Below are 20,818 nucleotides of genomic sequence, written 5' to 3'. Positions count from 1 at the left end.
CTCCATTGCATATAGAGGTAAAAAAAAAAATGTCCTCTCTACACCAAAATGTGGAAGCCAGGAGCCTTGGACTTCACACTAATATCTTCCCAACTGACTGAAGCACTCCTATACAAATTATTTTTAACAACCAATTCTTAATGAAAGGCAAAAATTGTAACAGTGAAACAACCCCTCACATGGTGCTAGTTTAAAGGAACACTATTAAAGTCAGCAATTATTTTAGTGAAATTTAAGATGTTCTCTGATCCTTCTGGTCTGGAGCAGAGGCCTTATCTCCTACCACTGGTTTCATCTGCTAGTGGGATTTTGATTTGGTTGGCTTTCTTGTTCTTCCCTTCTTACAGCAGCACCTGCGGCAGCAGAACAGGCAGCATTTCAGAGAAATGAAGAGGGAGAGAAGCACCACGCTGAGGAGGAAGGCGATGACATCCAGGGAGTGGTACTGGATCCAGTTCAAGTCGTGAGCAGCAGGTCGCAGGTGTGGGGCCCCTTTGTGTCTCATTACAAACTCTACCCAGTGCACAGCCAGGTCCAGGGGGTGGATGGGTCTGTCGAGGTGAAGGTCAGAGAGACGCTTGATGTTTTCTTTGTACCTGCCAAGAAAAGATGTTCGGTGTTTTCAATGACTTGTGCTGCTGAGACTGAGTTCCCAGAAAACAAGGATGCAGTGTCAGTTGTCTGATGGCCCACTGGGGGCTTCTCTGGTGGTGCTTCCTCAACACCACCACCCCATGAGAAGGATAATGGCAAAGTTATGGGCCTAGAAAAGTGCTGCTTTCAATGACAAAAAAGGAGGGAAAGGTAGTAGAAAAGAAAAAAACCAGAAAATTCTTAGTTTGAGCTGTCAGCAAAATATCTGGGGTGAAGGTATTTGGCTGAAATGTGAGACTGGGTGTAGAGAAGCCATCCAGCTGAATATCAAGATGCATTATTATTATTATTACTGTTGTTATTATTATTATTGCTATAAGAACAGTGGTTAGGAAACAATGGCAATAAAGTGCTGTTTTTCAGAAACATGATGGGGAAGAGGATGCCAAGGACTGAGAGGCCGTAGTGACAACAGAGAATGGGAGCGGGGAAGAGGAGGGTATGTCTTAAAGCTCCCCTTTGCTGTGATGCCTTAAAACACCTTGGGCATGTTGACTGCAATACTACGATGCCTAGCATGGTTCCCTGCACCACCTCAGCGTATCCGCGCGTATTCCTCCTGCTCTGTGCTGCAATTGTCCAGCATTGCTGAGCCAGGCAGCAGCAGATTGCGCTCATACAGCTCCTTATGAGCACTAGGGGGGAAAAAATGACTGACAAAACTGGTCTGTAACATAATGAGTGATAATAGATAATAGTTTAGTAGACCCTGCCAGCTGGGAGGCAATGCTTCCTGATGCAGTACAGCCTCTGGACTATACTGAGGCACTGCTACTTGTCTCCTTCCTCCTGCTGCTGTGCAGACAGCATCTCTGGGCAACCCTCATGCAAAGAAAATCAGCCAGGCAGCTGAGCCTTTCAACAGTATCAGGCTCTCCACTGACTCATGTCACCACTGATTTGGGGAACAAAAGCAGTTTGCCACATCTCCCTTCACTGATTGCCTTTTCTACCACATTGTGTCAAAGCCCTCAACATCACTGCCTGGTAAATTTGGCTTTAAGCAGGTGACACATCTTTTGTCAACTTGATTTCTTCTATTGCACTTATACCCCATCTTCTCTGATACCTGCATCCTCTCGTATCAGCCAGTTCTTGTTACCTAATTATTATAATCCCAGGCAGTGAGAAGGACGGTGCTGTTACAGGGACAGGATGAGGTTAACCCAGGGCAAGCATCAGCATCTCAGTGATGTAACTTTGATATAAGAAGGCATATAAGAACAGATTAGTATTCTGTTAAGCTGGAAGCTAGAGTGCTGGTGTTACACAACAGTAGAAGGAGAAAGGCTGTGCTTCTATTACTTACTTTTTATCATTAATAACTGCTTTCAGGGCAACGGATATGTCCTTCGAAGTCATTTCGAGTATATTCAGTGTCAGTCCTGCTCCCCGTGACTCTACTCGTTTGGCGTTGTCCATCTGGTCTCCAAATAAAGGCATTAGTACCATTGGCACCGCATTGCATATGCCCTCATAAACACCGTGTGAGCCTCCATGGGTGATAAAGGCACGAGTCTTAGGGTGAGCTGTGAAGGAAAGAAAGACTTGGTTAGCTATTTGATTTGTTAATTAACAGTAACACATCCCTGGGGAAAAACTTGCACAAAAATGGCACTGGGAGATATAAATCAAGAACTTTGGGCTGTCATGTACATCATTATCTATGGACAGACTTAGGGCTGCAGAGAACAGGACATTATAGGGGACTGAATGAACCTTGCGTTGTACAGCTCTGTCTTGGTTTGGGTAATCTCTGGAGAGCCCTGGATAATCCTCCAAAGCTGCTCAGATTTTAGGATGAAATCAGAGCCAAGTGAAGTTAAAGAGCATGCTACCATTGCTTGCTTTTTTTACCATGTCTTCTGTTTGCTGGTTTTGCAGATCTCCCACAGCTGAGCCCTGTTGTCTAATCAACAAATGCACTCCTGGCAGTAGCACGTACAATTTTACCAGTTGAAAAGCCCAATAACCTGTCTGGAAATGCTCACTTGGGGACCTTAAATTTTCTTTTCAGTCCAGTAGACAAAAACATGACAAAACCCCGTGTCTGGGTGTTGAGACTGGCTAGTCAGAGATAAAGACGCCCCATTTTTGACCGTAAGGGTAGCCAAGTGTTGGAACACCTTTCCAAACAGTGTCGTTTCATAATTCAGCAATTTTTAAGTTGCAGTCATCAGCTAAGTGTCTAAAAGATGAGCTCTGGTTCAAACAGCAAAGGCTGTAAGTCAGTCCCATGACCCACAGTGATACAGGGAGTCAGCGTGGATGATGCTAATGGGGCCTTACAACAGCACTCTCAGATTAAAAGAAACACACTGGTATCACTCAAGGTATCTCAGACCTACCTAGAAGATCATTCTGTGGCAGCCATTTGACAAGCTTGACGTTCTTTGGCAGGTTGGGGGGCACCTGTCCCGTGTATCGCCACAAAACCTTTCAAGAGAAGTAAACACAATGTTAGTTCTCAGCAACCGACCTCTTGCTGCTCCTCAGTGGGTTTGAAAAGCACAGGTAAAAACATCTGTGTTGCACAAAACCCGTTTCATTGTACAGTGCAGCTGGTGTGATAGTTTCTTCTGGCACCAGGGAGCAGGAGAAAGAAGGGAGGATCAAGCACACTGAAAGACGAAGGTAATCATGCACTGTATTTGAAAACAGTCTTGAATTGCTATGCTGGAAGGGGAAGAGGGAAACCATACCGTTTGAGGGACTGATCCCAAGGCATCTGCAATTTCTGTGGCTTTCTTCATAGGAATCTCAGAGACCATGGAGCCCAGCGAGAAGACAACAATGCCATGTTCTCCAGAGGCATTCACAATAGCTTCAAATTCCTGCCAACACAAAGCACATCCTCAGTCAAAGTGCCTTCCAAGTCATACACTGTAATTTCTGTCACGTTCCCACAAAACTATCTGGAAAGGCAATAAAATGAACAGTCAACACAACAAAATATGATCAGAAAAATTAGTTATCTACATGAAAATGAGTCCCAGGGGAAAAAAATAGGCACAAGTGGATGAACAAAGTTATGGAGGTGCATGAGTATTTGCAGAATTGAAGCCTGAACCGAGATTCAGTATGGACATGGGAAAAAAATTTACTTTAAAACAGTCATGTAGCGAAGCCTGCCTGCTCAAAGTCATCGGTTTCTGTGAAGTAAAAAAGATGCTGTACCAATTAAGGAGATCAATTCATCATCATACTTTTCCTGGCAACCAATCCCCAGGTGAATACATTGTGGTTTATTTTCACATTTATTGCAAGTCAGATGCTCTGGCTTCAGAGTTGATGCTTTTTTCAAACCATGCAGCTGCAAGAGAGAATTAAGATATTGAAAATTGTTCTGACAGCAGATAGCTCTAATTTCTAATATCTGGATTTATTGGGTCTGCTTTGAGTATGATAATGTTGAACTGCTGCCCATTTTTTTTATCTGTTTTGTTTGATTTAAATAAAAGAAGGACTAGGAGATCTGTCACTGGAATCCAAGAACAAAAGGATTCCAATGAAGCATAAAAAAAGCTGAAGGCTGGAGCAAAAATCCTGTGCCATAGAAAAATATTTGGTAAAGCCAGGGAAGGAAAGACAAAACTGGAGGGAATTGCTGCAGGCATCAGAGTTAAATGAGTGGAATAAAATGAACTAAATGTTCCTGTAAGTCTGGCAATTGAAATGTTATCTCTAGGGTCTGAGGGGATAACTGAAATTGACCCTCTTATTTTACGCTCTGTGATTTTTGTGGCTGACCAGAGTGCCGTGGCCCTTCACTTGGACTGGATCCCAAATAGAAGGCGCCATCGAAGGTTTGCTGACAGCTGCACCCTGAACAGCAGACCTGATGCTCTCCTGGGGGCAAACAAGGTGAAATGTAACTCTCATTTCAGGGCTTGGTTCTGTCTTACCAGATTTCTCTGAAGACACGCCCTCCATTAAGGTGTCGTTGATGTCTGGTTGGGAACTCAGGGCTCAGCTCTGTATAAACTCGCAGACATCTGGGAACTGCAAAATCCTCCCCAAACTACAAATGTGCTTTTAGTACAAAATTCTTCGGCAGTTCCTGATGCAGGGGAACAGATTCAGGGCGTATTTAGCCCTATTTATTTTCTGTGGGACTAGTCACATCAGTTTTACTCTGTTCTTTAAATGTTTTTGTGTGCCAAGGTCTGACTTTCTGCTCAGAAATGCCGCTACCATTATGGAACTTTTTGCAGCCCTGCTTTGGGAATAGGTGGGTTATTTTACTAAAGTCTTTTTAACCAGTAGCTGCTTATATTGGTGGGTGCTACACACAACCTTTATGAAATACCTGCAGTAGACACTCATTGAAAAATAAGAGAAAGCACTAAGAAACAGGAGGATTTCTTAGTGGAAAGTGGCAGATATCCCATATTTAGGAAGATTGGCATAGTTCAAGTGAAATACAGTTGCAGTCCAGATCTGGGACAGAGTATTTTACACAAAAGAAGCAGATCTCTTGCTGCTTCACTGGGTGGTGGGGATTTCATTCAGGTCTGCCACTGTCTGAAATTCCTGCAGAAATGGTCCTCTGCTCAAGGACAGAGGACTAGGATGATTTGGCCTGCTGCATTACCCTAGCTAGCACCAAGTCTTGTAAACAGGTATACAAAACAAAATTACTGGAAGTAAGCAGCCAGAAAATACTGGGGGGGAAAAACATGGAAAAGCCCAGCTTTGTAAGCATGCTTGTCTGGGAATCTGGAGGTCTCCGACAGAGACTCATCAATGCACAAGGGATGCAGAGGTACAAAGTGCTTTTCTAGCCACTGCCACTTCACTCTTTCACCTGTTATTATTTGTTACGGCCAGGAGCTCCATCCCATGGTGAGAGCAAAGAGTGCACCCATAGCTAAACTAGGGAAAAAAAAGGTAACTAACCTGTGGCAATGCTTTCTCTTGAGTGCAGCTTATGCCTCCAATCAAGACCATATTAGGCATTAGAGGCCTGGGGTACTCAAACACAAAGTCATATTTCATGAGCCAAATAGATGCGTGGCTGAACAGCTCAAGCACCGTTGCCTCTTGTTGGAGGAATTCCTTGATCAAATGATTATACGGTGAATAAAGAAAGCTGCAAGCCAGGGAACTGCTCAGGCTAGCTATGAGATTGCCCGCACGCTGGAGGAAGGCCATGCGGTCCGTGTAGCGAGTAAAGAACCTAGGAACGTAAGAAGGAGGATTTGGACAGAGGGTAGCGTGGAAGTCTAGGCTGCACGGCAGTCCCCGTACAAGGTACACAGAAGGTATGGAGAGATGTTCAGCCACTATCTGTCCACATGGAAAAAAAGGATCCATAAAGACAGCATCAAATTTGCTTTCTTCAAGGTATTCGATCAGCTCTTTGTTAGACAGAAGACGTTTGCAGGAATCGAAGAACATGGTTGTAATATTTGCCATTTTTGAGAATTTTTCCAAGAAGGGTTGAGGTGTGAAACTCCTATAGCCCAGCTTTTTAAATTCAGTCTCCACATACTCCTGGGTGTAAGGCACAGAGTATGTTTTCATGGTATAATGCACTGACGAATCTATCCGTAAATTTATCTCTGGCGCAACCACCACGATTTCATGTCCCTTCTGTCTGAGCCGCTCCAAAACCGGGCGCATGCTGAGCCAGTGGCTGCCATCAATAGGTACAACCAAAAGCTTTCCACCTTCAGAAAAGGTCCACAGGAGCAGGAAAAACACAACCCAGGAGGCAAGAGAATTAAATCCTGGATTTGAAGAAGCCATTTTCCTTGTGCTGTCAGCAAAGTTTTAAATGGCTGCAAAACTATCGCAGAGAACAAGGAGTGAATCATGGGGTATTCTGCACTTAAATCTTAACTAAGGTAAGTGTTTAATTTTTAACAGACTGTATGTTTGTGGGCAGAAATGAGGGTAATTTTTAACTGTGGGTAGAGGTTGGGATCATCATCTGTGCACACGGTGAAGGCTTTAAGCAACTGAGCACTGCAAGGTAAAGTTGAATGCTTGAATTAATACTAGAGGATTCAAAGGCTGGAGGAAGAAGTGTCAAGCAATTGGCCATGTGTCACACTGAAAGGCTGAGCAGAGTTATGAATGGGAGGTAACACCTGACCAAGCAATCAGTATCTTATTAACGTCCAGTTAATGATTAATTCCCTGCCTTGAGTCTGCTCAGCTGATTGGACACAAAACTCAGAACAGAAGTCTGACCTTTGGATTACCTTGTGGTCTCAGAGTCTAAACAAGCAGCAATAATTGACAGAGATTTGATATACAGTGGGTTGATAAGGTTTATCTTCAGATTTGTTTCTGTATTTTACCAGTTATCAGAGTGAAAGCCGTGAGTCTACAGTAGTAAATGTGATGCAAGCTTAGCAGTAACTTCTGCTCTTGCAACACCACTGCGGTCTGAAAAACAGAATAAATGACTGACATCTGCACTGTTTGCACAGCCCACTAGGGAGATTTAAACAAGCTAGGGAGGGAGGGTAGATAGATAGTTACAATCCTGAAGGCTTCTTTTTTCTAATCATCCTCTCATATGCTATCTTACACTGTTTCTTACACAAATTCAGAGGCAAAAGAGCTCCCTCTACCATCTTTGATTGATTGGTTTTGGGGTATTCATCCACATTATCAATCTCTATGGCACACTATAAGTGCCTGGATATATACACAGAGTTAGTTCCACATTTCCATTTTTCGTCCACTCAGGTCTCCTGCAATTAATCAGTATTCCACAGCTGTTAGGGATATTAAATCGTATGACCTAGAATTATTTTGTCATTTATCTAGATATAGCATACGTGCTATGATTGTCTAGTATTATGGTGTTATGCTTACAACAAGCTAAGCTATACCTAGGCAGCTACATAGCTTTGACAACTTCACCTGTGCTCTCCTGGAGAGAAACCCTTCCACTGCTTGAAGTGCAAGTCTTGTGATCATCTAACAGAGCCTGAGATTCCTACATCCAAATCATGCCATCCTGGTATTCGATCACGTATTGGCTCAAGCACAATACTACTATAGGAAGCACTTAAAAAAGCAAATCTTCAATAAGTGCTAATAAATGCTATAATACTCTCAATGTAAACAATGACAAACCTTTGATAATGGCTTCTTCTGCTCACAGTTGATGCCTCCAATATAGACCCTATTTGGCATTATTGGGTGTGGATACTCAAAACCAAAATCGTGTCTCATCAGCCAAATGGATGCTTTGCTAAAACAGTTCCAGTACTGTTACTCTCTGTGAAGAAGCTCAGAAGCCAAGTTCTCATATTTTACATAAAACAGATAGCAAAACAAATGCTTTGAAAACCCAACCAGGAGTTTCTTCACATGCTCCGTAAATGTCATGTGATCTGAACTGGACATGAAAGTCCTCGGCGCGTAAGAAAAAGGACTGGGACACTGGGTGGCTTTATAGTCTAAGGTACATGAAGACCACGCATGAAGTACACTGAAGGGAGAGAGATACTCAGCAACAATTGGTCCACAGGGCAACACAGGATCCATCATAATGGCATGAAATTTGCTGTCATGGAGGTACTTCATTAGTTCTTCATCATATAAGAGATGCTGACAAGTAGAAGAGAACATGTTGGTCAGTTCTGATATATCACTGAGTAAAATTGCAAATTTTTCTAGAAAGGGAGGCTTATCAAAACTTTTTTCACTGGTGGAATGGTAGTATCTATCCACAAACTCCTGTGTGTAAGGCACAGAGTACGTTTTGATGGTGAACGATTGTGAGCTTTTCATGAGCAAAGTGGCATCAGGAATGACCACAACAATTTCGTGCCCCCTCTCCCAGAGTTTCTCCAGAACCATATGCATGCTCAGCCAGTGACTTCCATCCTGAGGCACGACCAAGAGCTTCCCACCTTCTGCCAAACTCCAGAAAGAAAGAAAAAGAGCAAGCCCAGCATATATCTGGTACCTCCACATAACTGTCATGGGGCTGTTGGCAGGAAAAGAAATGAATTGTTCCTTCTGACTTCTTCCAAGCAGCATATGAAAGCAAAAAATAGTGGTACTTCATTTATAACTTGATGGTCTTTAATCATTACCTCTACAAAATGTTTACTAAGACAGGTTGTTGGAGTTCAAAGATCACATTTTAAATGGTGATAAAGGCATTGGTAAGAGTGCTATCAAGAGATCTAAAGCAAGAAGCATTTCCATGCATTTAAGTTCTCTTAAATGATTCAGAACAATTAGCCGGGTCTTTGATTAGCAGAGGTAGCAGTTGTCTGTAGAGGGATTTTTCTGGGTCAGGGTTGTTTCAAGTGAGTCACTGTGCACTTGACTGTCCTGTGCCAGATTCAAGTCAGGAATCAACTTTTATGGCCACTGAGCTTCTCTAGAGAGCTTATAATACAAGAAGCGTGTTGTACTATTGACATGAAAGACCTAAACCTCCAACTTCCTTTCTTAAACCTTTGCTTAGAAAGGTGCTTGGAGTTCACACATGATGTTTTACATAGTAAGCAGAAGCAGGCATGCCAAGCAGTGGTGTCACCAAAGTTTGGGTAACATATTAACCAAACACCTTTTTATATAAACAGTGATGCAGCAGAATATGCAGTTCTTGCTCAAGAGGGACCATGAGAGTTCGTAGGTGAGTGGCTTGAGGCCAAATGTCTTTTTGAAAGCAATGATGCAGCAGAATATGTGGTCCTTGGTCAAGAGGGGCCATAAGAGTTCATAGGTGAGAGGCTATGGGCCAAACATTTTTGAAAGTTCTTAATAATAGCTACTTTTCAAAAGAAGTTAATAAGGCTTGGCTGTGGTATGAGCCAATGGGAAGTCCACACTTGTGTCCTGTGCTTACCAGAAGAAGGGGAGAACAGAGTTTCTGAGCTGCTTCTGCATGTGCTATGATAAGATTTTTAAGGGGGTGGGGTGGGGGGAGGGGAGGAGCAACCAAACGAAAACCATGTTGGAAGTCCTGTTTTCTCTAACACTCGATTGCAGCCTACAGCTACTCAATGGGGAGTAACAATGATGACAGAGCCAAACTTTTCTGGGTAGCAGTAAATAGTATCATCAGGGACACAAATGGCAGTTTGAGAGATTTGGACTAACATTTGGAAAAAGTTTTTTACCTCTGAGGTTTTGAAGGTTGGCCTGTATAACAGTATGGCTGACATGATCTGATGTGGAAGACCGTCCCACTCCAAGGACTTGTTTAGATATCCAAATCAGGTTGATTTGAATGGGATTTAAGTGCCTAATTATTCTTGAGAAACTGGGTTGAAGCTGCAGCAAATGATGCAATGGAAACCTAGTGGGTAGATGGGTGAATGAAATAGGCACCTATAAACAAAGCAATGTCCTTAGATAGGGAGAACATGCAAAGGCACATGAAAACTTTCAAAATAAACTTAGAAAAGCAGATATCTGCAGTTTGTGCTTAGAAGAAGTGCCTGACGAATCAGATCTCATCTGCCATTAAGGCATATTTCATGGAAAGGGAAAAGGTGAATGCCAAAAATTCACAAGTTTACGAAAGCAAAGTAAGATACAGGAATGGTAGCTGAACAAGAGCAATTGCTGACTGGAGAAGAGAGACTTTTAGATCTCCAACCAAGCACACCTGGTCAGAGAGAGCTCTGAACAGTTTCTTCATGCTGTGCAGCAGGCTGGAAGAGTTGTCTTGGAGCAGGTAGGAGTGATGGGAAATCTGGTTCGTGAAATGGCTACCTTTGATGGCTACCTTTGCCAAAGGTACCTGAGTGTGATAAGCACATTCCAGGGCTAATACTAAGGGTGTCCTAAAACCTTTATTTTGATAGCAGGTTCTCCATGTGGCATGTTAAAAAAAGTGATTCTCATAAGCCAGCAAGGAGTGTAACATCTAAGGAAACTGCATTAAGGAGGAAGGAGTTTCAGACAGCAATACAGTACATACATACATACATACATCAATTCTGCAGCCTGTTTAAGCAAAACTTTCTCTCTAGCTGAGAGTCACGTGATATTAAAAGACCAAAAACTAAAGGAGGTGGACAGAAGGTACTCTCATGTGCCAGAGAGTTAGCTGCAGTATCTATGTGTGCGTTTTCACGTTTCAGCAATAAAGAGGAAAAGATCTCACCTAACAAGGCGATGCAGCATTACATATGCCCTAAGGTGGCAGTATAGACTCAGGTAGTTAACCCGGAGTTGCAGATGTACTGTTACCCTATGCTAACATATAACAGGCCCTCAAATGTCATATTTGATATATAGTCACTTCCATGTAGTCTTTAAGTTCTGCTAACGTTTCAGCCAAATGTGTATTATCTGTGTAACACTGATATATAATGCTATAAAACAACATTAAAGAGGTTAAAAAAAAAAAACCAAAAAACACCTTAAGGCTAATGGCACATTCAAAAGAGTTTAATAGTTTTGTCACTGGATTTTGGGCAACACACAAACACCATTTCATGTGTACATGTGTCCAGAGACTGAAGTCCACTAGCAGAACAGCAAGTTCAGCCCATTCCAAAGGCAAGGGTGAAAAGAGAGATCTATCAGGAGAAAGTAAAGCTAAAGTACAGAGCTGAGTGCCATGGTTGTACGCTGGAAAAGGTACAGCAAATATCTCCAGTTAGGGGAACCAATGATTACCTCGTTTGTAATTTTACAAATCCTAGCAGTCAAAACGTACCTCTTATTAACCACCCAAATCCTTTTTAAATTCATAGGTTTTTATCTACAAAAAAAAAAAAATCTGCTGGTGTTGAGAGGCATTTTTTTTTTGTGCATGGTGTGAAAAAGTACTGCCGTTTGTTTGCTTTAAGTTTGCTGTCACCTCATTTCAGTGTTAGTCATAGGTCAAGTATTGGGAGAAACTGTGTATTGGCTCTCCTTTCACCTTTGCTACACTTTTCAGGATTTTATGGACCTCTGTCACAGATGCTCTGTCATAGCTCTTTTCATAGGTTTAGCTATATGGTTCATTCCATCTCTGCTTTTCTAAACTGAATGCCAAGTTTGAATCCTCTTAAAAGTACTTCATTTTTACTGTGTGAGATTCAGCTTTTTCTGAAAAATAAATCCTATTTCACTGTTTTGCAAAGTCAATATCTGAAAAACTTACTCAACAGGAATAGTTATTTTTAAAAATAGAAGCTATGATATTACTCTGCAAACCACAAAACATATTTGAACACACATGAAATAAATCTGAAATAAATCCAACATTAATTTTATAAGAATAAAGTAACCTAACTTATACTTTATTTTTATGATGCCAGTTGATACTTTAAATAAGGAGCATCACTGGCCTGGGATATGCAACAAGAATGCCAGAAGCTGGAGAAATGGGCCAACAGGAGCATCATGAAGGTCAGCAAAGGCAAAAGCAAAGTTCTGCCACTGGGATGGGATAACTCTACGCCACAGGACAGGCTGCACTCCAGCTGGACAAAAACAGCCGCTCTGCAGAGAATGACCCAGGGACCTTGTGGACAAAATGTTGAATATAAGTCAGCAGTGTGCTTTTGCAGCCACAGAGGCAATAGCATCCTGGGCTATGTGAGCAAGGGTGCAGCCAGCAGATTGAGAGAGGTGATCCTTCTCTTCTGTTCAGCACTTGGGAGATATCTGAAGACACATAGCGTTTTGAGCTCTCCAGTACCAGAAAGACACTGATGCGCTAGAGCAAGTCCAGAAAAAGCCAAGAAGATGGTTAGGAACTGGGGACTATGATGTACAAAAAAGGGCTGAGAAAGATGAGCTTGCTCAGGATTCAGAAGAGAAGGCTAACAGGAAATCTCATTGCTGTCTTTAACTACCTTAACTACCATAAAGAAGACAAAGCTCTATTCTGCCGAGAGATTGACAGTGACAGGAAAAGAGGCAACAGACACAAGCTGCAACATGGAAAATTCAAATTGGATGTAATAATAAATTGGATATAGTAAAGTGTTTTCAGTCTAAGGGTCATAGGAGATATTCAAAACTTGAGAAGACATAGAATGGAACAACCTGAACTAACTGGACCTGCTTTGACTAGGAGGTTGGCTGAGACGCCTGCAAATGACCTTCCAACCTAAGTATTTTATGAGTCTATGACAATTCAAAACATAGAGAATCCTTGTTTAAAGAAAAAAAGACAGGAGCGTAGAGGAAATCAGTAAATACAAGATGGACCACAAGATGAGCAAAGGTCTCCTCAAATGAAAGCCTACCTTGTACCACATCAACAGTCCTGAGCAAAGAGGCCCTGAGCAACCTGCTCTAATGTCAAAGCTGGCTTTGAGCAGAGGCACATGACCATTTACAACACTTTCTCCATTTTTATACTGTGATATTTGGATGCCTTCACAGAAAGGAGTACTGGAACCTCTTTGCAAAGCAAAAGCAGTTTGAAATCCTTTTACCCACAGTAAGAGACCTTTCTAATAAAACCTGTGTGACAACTTTTCAGAGTATGTAAAGGCCTGCAAGAATGACAAGAAAAAACAGAGTATGACCCACCTGGGTTAGCTTCTTGTGAGCACAGTTTACTCCACTAACTATAATCATGTTGGGCATCAATGGTCTCGGATAGTGTAAAACAAAGTCTAGCTTCATGAGCCAAATGGAAGCCTGGCGTAAGAGATCCGGCGCACAGTCACATCCCGCTGAAGGAACTCAGAAGCCAGTTTTGCATATGGTTGAAAGAAAAAAATCACAGAGAAAATAATTTGGGATGTCAAAGATTAGATTCTTCACCCGCTGGAGAAAGTTCATGTGGTCTGTAAGGTCTGTGAATACCCTGGGGACATAAGAAGGGGGATTGGGACATTGAGTGGCTTCAAATTCTAAACCACATGGCATTTGCTGCAAAAAAAACACAGAAGGGACTGAAAGATATTCAGCCAATATCTGCCCGCACGGTACTAGTGGATCTGTAAACACAGCATCAAACTTGCTCTCCTCAAGATATCTGACAAGCTCTTTGTTGTACAGTAAGTGTGTACAGGTAGACAGGAACATGGCAGAAGCATTTTTCAATCCTTCATATGTTTTAACAAATCTTTCCAGAAAAGATCCTTCTTCAAATACATCCTGACTAGTTCTCCAGAAAATGCGATCCATTTCTTCCTGCGTGAAAGGGACTGGGTACATTTTCATAATAAAATTCTTTGTTGGCTTTATGTATAGATTTATCTCAGGTGCAATGACAACTATTTCATGTCCCTTCTGCCTGAGACCATCCAACACGTCCCGCAGGCTGAGCCAATGACTCCCATCCAGCGGCACCACCAGCAGCTTCCCACCAGCAGCCAAACTGAGCACAGACAGGAGCAGAGCCAGCACCGCCATGAGTTGCGGATGAGCACTAACCATCGGGGCCATTTCTGCAGAAATCTGGTGAGTGCTGCCCAGAAAGAAAACCACCGGCAGCACTGAAGCAATAGCACCAGCTCTGTGCTTTTAAGCAATCTGTGCTACAACATAACTTTTGATCCTTCAAGGTATTTGTTATGTGGTAAATGGATAATCATTCATTTGATAAAAGGCTACATAACAAGTACTAAGTTCAGCTAACTCCACAGGTTGGTGGTATGTGGTGAATAGCACTGCATAACCCCCATCTGTTTCTGCTACAAAAGCTTTTACAGCTTTACTGCCTTTGAGCTGGATCTGCCAAGCCATCATAGCCCCTTCAGGCTCATTGAAATTGATTTTGTTCTCAGATCTCACATAGCCATCGCCAAGGTGAAATCTTCTGAGGCGTGCCTGTAAACAGAGACGGTACTTCTTAGCCTGAGAGTCCACAACCTGCGACATTCCTGCTGATTCCAGCTTTGGAAATACCCATGTGAACGAGCAGAGAAATTAATTGACAAAGAAAGAAGTGGTAAGGTAGCAAGGGTGCCCCAGGACAGAAGCCTGATGTGCATTTCTCCATAAATACCAGACCCTGCTACAACCATTTGCAAAGTTGTATGGATTATACCTAACTGCAAGGCTTTGACAGCCCCTCAGACTTGCCTGCTGCTCATCCATCACTCCCTAAGGGAGAGAGTACCAAATTACTCAGTGCTACACAAAATGGCTTCAAATATGTGTAATGAAAAGGCATCAACTGAGCATACTTTGTAAGTGAAAAGGTATAGCTGCTACACAGAAAATGGAAAGTGAGGAAGAAAGTGAGAGGAAAATAATTTCGTTCACAAGTATTTGCCTAACTCACCCTAAACAGGAACTTCGTTCCTATCTGCAATACAAAATTCCACCCTTATAAAGGCAGAAGTCTATCAGAGCAAGAATTAAAAACAGAGCATGACCCACCTGAGGTAGCTTCTTGTGAGCACAGTTTACTCCTCCAATGAAAACTATGTTGGGCATCAAAGGTCGTGGATAATCTAACACAAAATCGAACCTCATGAGCCAAATGGAAGCCTGGCGTAAGAGATCCGGCACAGTCATGTCCCGCTGAAGGAACTCAGAAGCCAGTTTTGCATATGGTTGAAAGAAAAAATCACAGAGAAAATAATTTGGGATGTCAAAGATTAGATTCTTCACCCGCTGGAGAAAGTTCATGCGGTCTGTAAGGTCTGTAAATATCCTGGGGAGATAAGAAGGGGGATTGGGACATTGAGTGGCTTCAAATTCTAAACCACATGGTGTTCCTCGCAAAAAGAACACGGAAGGGACTGAAAGATGCTCAGCCAGTATCTGCCCACAGGGTACTACAGGGTCTGTAAGAACAGCATCAAACTTGCTCTCCTCAAGATATCTGACAAGCTCTTTGTTGTACAGTAAGTGTGCACAGCTGGAGATTGACAAATCAGAGAGTCTTTTGATACTTTGGTATACTTTAAGAAATCTTTCCAGAAAAGATCCTTCTTCAAGTACCTCTCGTACAAATGCCTGGAAATTTTCATCCATCTCTTCCTGCGTGAAAGGGACTGGGTACATTTTCATAACAAAATTCTTTGTTGGCTTTATGTATAGATTTATCTCAGGTGCAATGACAACTATTTCATGTCCCTTCTGCCTGAGACCATCCAACACGTCCCGCAAGCTGAGCCAATGACTCCCATCCAGCGGCACCACCAGCAGCTTCCCACCAGCAGCCAAACTGAGCACAGACAGGAGCAGAGCCAGCACCGCCATGAGTTGCGGATGAGCACTAACCATCGGGGCCATTTCTGCAGAAATCTGGTGAGTGCTGCCCAGAAAGAAAACCACCGGCAGCACTGAAGCAATAGCACCAGCTCTGTGCTTTTAAGCAATATCTGTGCTACAACATAACTTTTGATCCTTCAAGGTATTTGTTATGTGGTAAATGGATAATCATTCATTTGATAAAAGGCTGCATAATAAGCATTAATTCTAGCCAAGTCCACAGGTGGGTGGTGTGTGGTGGATAGCACTGGATAACCCTCGTCTGTTTCTAGCAGGGGAACAGTAAAGAGTGTCCCAGAAAGGAGGCAGAGGTGGTTCTGGGTGGGACTGCACTTCTGATAGCCGCTCTCTGGCTGAAACTTTTGCAAGTGCAGGACATGTGTCACACCCACATCACCACTCAGCCTAGCAGAGGCTGCTCCCTCCCGCTGGGCAAGACCTGTCCCCTCTCTCTCTTTGAAGAGTCATCTCTAGGAGGCCTGTGGCCCCATAGCAGATCTGGAAGAGCTGTTTAAGATGGTTTCTAGTCTGAGAAGATTGATGAAGATGGAAGAATGATGCCAGGTTTGTCTGCAGGACACATCACCCGCACTAAGTGGTACTTCCAGTGTCTGAGACCTGCCTCAGGGGATGGAGAGGTTGGCTTTGTGATCTCAGAGGACAGAGCAGAGATGTCTGAACACTCTTTGAGAGGGACTTTCCATGAAACAACTCAGGGCCTAATTCTGGCCTCTTTTTTGTCACTGGCAAATCTTGCATGATGTCCAGCAGCGGTGGAGTTGCATGAATGCTCAGGTGGCAAATTACAGTGTGCATGAGGATGTCTGTAAGATGCCACAGCCATCTCCGCCACTTGGAGATGGGTGGAATTGCCACACAGGTTTGGTGGCCTTACCCCACGGTTCACAAGTCCTAAATAATATGACTGAAGAGAAAGCCAGGGCACCAGAAAGAATAGCACAACTCTCTAGGCTCTCCCACAGAGCAGCAGAGGAGGCTCTCCAGTAAGAACTGCATGCATTGCTATCTTCTATGTCCGAGGCACCCAAAGCACATGCCACATCTGAAAGGTTAGCATAATCACCAAGGCTGCATCCATCCCCTCAGTGCTGCTCGTGCTGTAGTGGACATGTCAAAGCAGACCTGCTCCATGGTTCCATTCATTAGGACTGGGTTTTTGAGCCTGGAAAGAGCTTTTAAGGTTTTGTGGGCCATTCCATGGGAGCTGCTCATAAGATGAATCCAGCACTTTGTCCTACTGTCCAGAAACACTGGCAATCCCATTTGCTGGTGGATACAATGTCCCATCACAGACCTTCACCAGAAAAGCCTAGAGTTTCTCTTCAATTGAGCATACTTTATAAATGAAAAGATACAGCTGCCTACACAGAAAATGGAAAGTGAGGAAGAAAGTGAGAGAAAAATAATTTCTTAATTTCCTGTGAAAAAGAATGGATACTTCCATCCACCTCTTCCTTCGTGAAGGGTCTTGGATACATTTTCATAATTCTCTGATGGTTTTATGTGTATGTTTATTTCAGGTGCAACAATGACCATTTCATGTCCCTTCTGCCTGAGACCATCCAACACGTCCCGCAAGCTGAGCCAATGACTCCCATCCAGCAGCACCACCAGCAGCTTCCCACCAGCAGCCAAACAGCACAGACAGGAGCAGAGCCAGCACCGCCATGAGTTGCGGATGAGCACTAACCATCGGGGCCATTTCTGCAGAAATCTGGTGAGTGCTGCCCAGAAAGTATATTCCCAACTCCATGTTTTTAAGCTATCTGTGCTGTGCTTTCTTGGGATGATCTTTAGACTTATTTGCTGTGTGGTAAATGTATAATCATAGGTATGGCAAAGACGGAATAAGAGGTGTTAAAGTGCAGCCAATTTGGCAGGCAGCAATCAGAGCAGCAGCTAGACTGGCAAACATCCACCTCTTTGCATTGGAGGACACTGGGATTTAAGGAAATGAGGGATCCTTCAACAAGTGATCTTCTCAAAAGTGCTGATTAACAGATCATTAATTTTCCAAACAAGAATTTTGAGTATAAGAAAATTCCTCCCCTCCTGCCAATCCAAATAATTTTCTATTTGTAAAAGAATAGAAAAATATTAATGCTTCACATGGGAAATGGTCTATTTTCTTTATCAGTTTTATATCTTAACATTGTAATGAAAAAGGAAATTGGGCTATCAAAGTTCATTTCCCTGAAAGGCCTCTTTTTGGAAGGATGAAGTAGGGGCTGGAAGGAGGAAGGACAAGGGCATGTTTTTTGCCAGATATATTTAAAACTGGATTAGCCACTCAGAAATACCCTTCTAGAGCAGCCTGGGAAGAGCATGCCCCAGGGCCATCAAAGCAAACAACACTAATGCATAGACAGCATTTGCAGACAATCAGCCCTAATAATGAAAATTATTGCACAGAAGTAATTTTGACCATACAGTAATTTACTGTGAATGTTGATAATATGCACCAGAATTTTTTTAAGGACATTTACCAAACTACTGCAGCTCTAGGTACACCTTTTGTAGGGAAACTTTTCAGAAGGCAGTGTAAGCTGTTGCAGATGCTCCATGCTGGCTAGCAGCTACATAAACCTCCAAGGGTTTTGCAGAAAATTTTGTAAGGAATCCATGAGGTGAAAGGATAAGCCTAGACTGACAAAGCAACCAGAACATTACCTGCCTGACACTTTATTTCTGAATTATGAAAGGATGGTTCTATTAACCGAAAAGATTCATTGTTTTTAAAAATCAGTTGTGACAGTAAAACAAATAGTTTCAGGTAATGATACCGATCTGGCAAATACAATCAGCAGACCTGCCTGGTAAGACAGATATCACCCTCACCGGTGGGTATGTGCCTTGTGAGTGAGAGTGCAGTGATAAACTACTTCCACCTAGTCCAAAGAAAACATCTTTGTAAGCAAAAATGCTTAGGTCCTGCTCATGCTATAGAAGAGTACCTGCAAGAGTGGGAGAGAATTAAAATCAACCCAGTTTTTCACCTGTTTTCTTTGTCTTTACAGTATACCTTACTGCATGCATAAAACCCACAAACTCATGTATACAATTATATATACACAGAGCATTTGCAAACAGCATTTTCCCTTCCAACCTTAATATATTTTATCAAGGAAATCACTGACCTGAGACAATGGCTTTTTCTTTCCACAGTTTATACCTCCAATGAAAACTATGTTGGGCATCACTGGCATGGGATACTCAAAAACAAAATCCATTCTTTTAAGCCAAATGGATCCATGGCTTAAGAGCTCCTTCATTGTTACCGGTCTGTGGAGAACATCTGAGGCCAGAAGTTCAAATGGCAAATAGGCAAAATTGCAAAGAAAGGATTCTGATGACTTGAGAAATAAGTTTTCCACGCGCTGGATAAACGTCATGTGGTCTGAATTGTCTGTAAATGTTCTTGGGACGTAGGAAGGGGGGTCTGGACACTGGGTAGCCTGCAAATCAAAACTGCAGGGGAGTCCCCGTAAAAAGAAAATGGATGGGATAGAGAGACGCAGAGCTAGTATTTGTCCACATGGTACAACAGGATCCGTGAGAACAGCATCAAATTTACTCCCTTCAAGATATTGCATCAGATCCTTATTGTGCAGTAAACTGGTACAGGAGGAGATGTAGAGACTGGAGATGACTTGAACTTTTTCATAAAGCGCAGTAATTCTTTGAAAAAAAGGTCTTCTCTCAAAAAGATCATTAACAAATGAAAGCATGCTTGCTCCCAGTTCTTCCCTAGTTAAAGGCACTGGATATGTTTTGAGAGTGTAATATTCAGATGCCTTCACGTTCAAGTTTACTTCTGGTGCGACGACAACAATTTTGTGCTCTTTCTGGCTGAGGGCCACCAGCACTGAGCGCATGCTGAGCCAGTGACTCCCATCCATTGGCACCACCAACAGCCTTCCACCATCAGCCAAGCAAAACAGAGACAGGAAAACCAAAACCCCCGCAGAAACTAAGGAACTGTATTTACTTACATAAGCCATGTTCCTAGAAATCCAAAGTCTGGTTATCTGCCCTGACCTAACAGATTTTAAGTAGACCCACAGCCCCCTGCCAGATTCTCACATTCCCCCTTAACGATCCGGCTTTTCCAGCAAAACCAGTCACCAGTAACCATTCAAGGCATTGATGAATCATTTAAGGAACGCGATAAATCAACTTGGGTTGGGCAGAACTGGGCTTGGTATCTGAGGCTCCCTTGGGATGGGTCCTTTCTGATTGATTCCCTATGCTGACTGATATTAGATTGAAAATAAAATCAGACTTTGCAAAAACAAAATCCCAATTCTTTGAATAGTGCTGGCACTTGGAAGTAGCTGGGCTTGCTGAAAGCAGGTGTTAAAATGCTTTCTTGCTTTCCTTCTTTTCTTTCTTTCTTTTTGATAAGCATTTTACAGCTGTTCTGGAATGCTTGTCAAGTTTATGTTTAAATCAAATTATAAAATTATGCCACCATACAGCACGATATCTGTGCAAATCCTAAGGAGGAGGCTCTGTGATTTACATACAGCTCAGCACTAGGGCCAGGTACAACACCAGGTACAAATTTATTACAATAAGCAACACTGCAGCAGAGGCTTGCATCAGCGAAGGAAAACCACGGAATCCGTGCTGTCATGCACGACAATTCTTTGTTCTCATCCTGACCTACCTCTCTGTGCCTCTCTCAATCATTTTCTTCTTCCAGAAGCAATAGTAAGGAAAAGCCACTCAGTTCCCCTTGTACCTAATTAAATACAGGAAAGCCAGGACAGAAGTAGCCAGTAACAGCCCTCTTGTTTCAGACCAGGAGTTGATGTTAAATGGTAAGAGGTGGTGGCATTACTTCAGATGAAAAACTAAAAGTAAGATACCATGTCTGGGCAGTTAACAAGTACTTGTGATAAACTTTCAATCTGCAGGATTATATTTTGCTGTTAGATATAACTGTGTGATCCAGAGGCATAGTCGGAAGACAACAAGAAATCATGACTGAAGAAATCAGTACTTCCACAATAAATATTGCTGCTGGACTATG

General features: G+C 42.6%; 1 protein-coding gene across 1 annotated transcript in view; it reads right to left on the bottom strand.

The window, feature by feature from the left end:
• Positions 1-298: 298 nt before the first annotated feature.
• The window catches only part of LOC309590436 (UDP-glucuronosyltransferase 1A7-like), a gene marked incomplete at its 3' end in the record, with an annotated part of 35,955 nt that continues 15,435 nt past the window's right edge, over positions 299-20,818 (bottom strand). Inside the window, exons 4-7 of the mRNA XM_082311631.1 lie at positions 3,357-3,488; positions 3,003-3,090; positions 1,964-2,183; positions 299-596 (exon numbers count right to left, since the gene is read on the bottom strand). Of these exons, the coding sequence (XP_082167757.1) occupies positions 299-596; positions 1,964-2,183; positions 3,003-3,090; positions 3,357-3,488 (738 nt within the window). The remainder of the gene's footprint in view (positions 597-1,963; positions 2,184-3,002; positions 3,091-3,356; positions 3,489-20,818) is intronic.

This window comes from Platalea leucorodia (assembly GCF_965183815.1).
Source record: "Platalea leucorodia genome assembly, chromosome: 5".
Taxonomy (NCBI): Eukaryota; Metazoa; Chordata; class Aves; order Pelecaniformes; family Threskiornithidae; genus Platalea; species Platalea leucorodia.
This window is presented reverse-complemented; position numbering and strand designations above follow the sequence as displayed.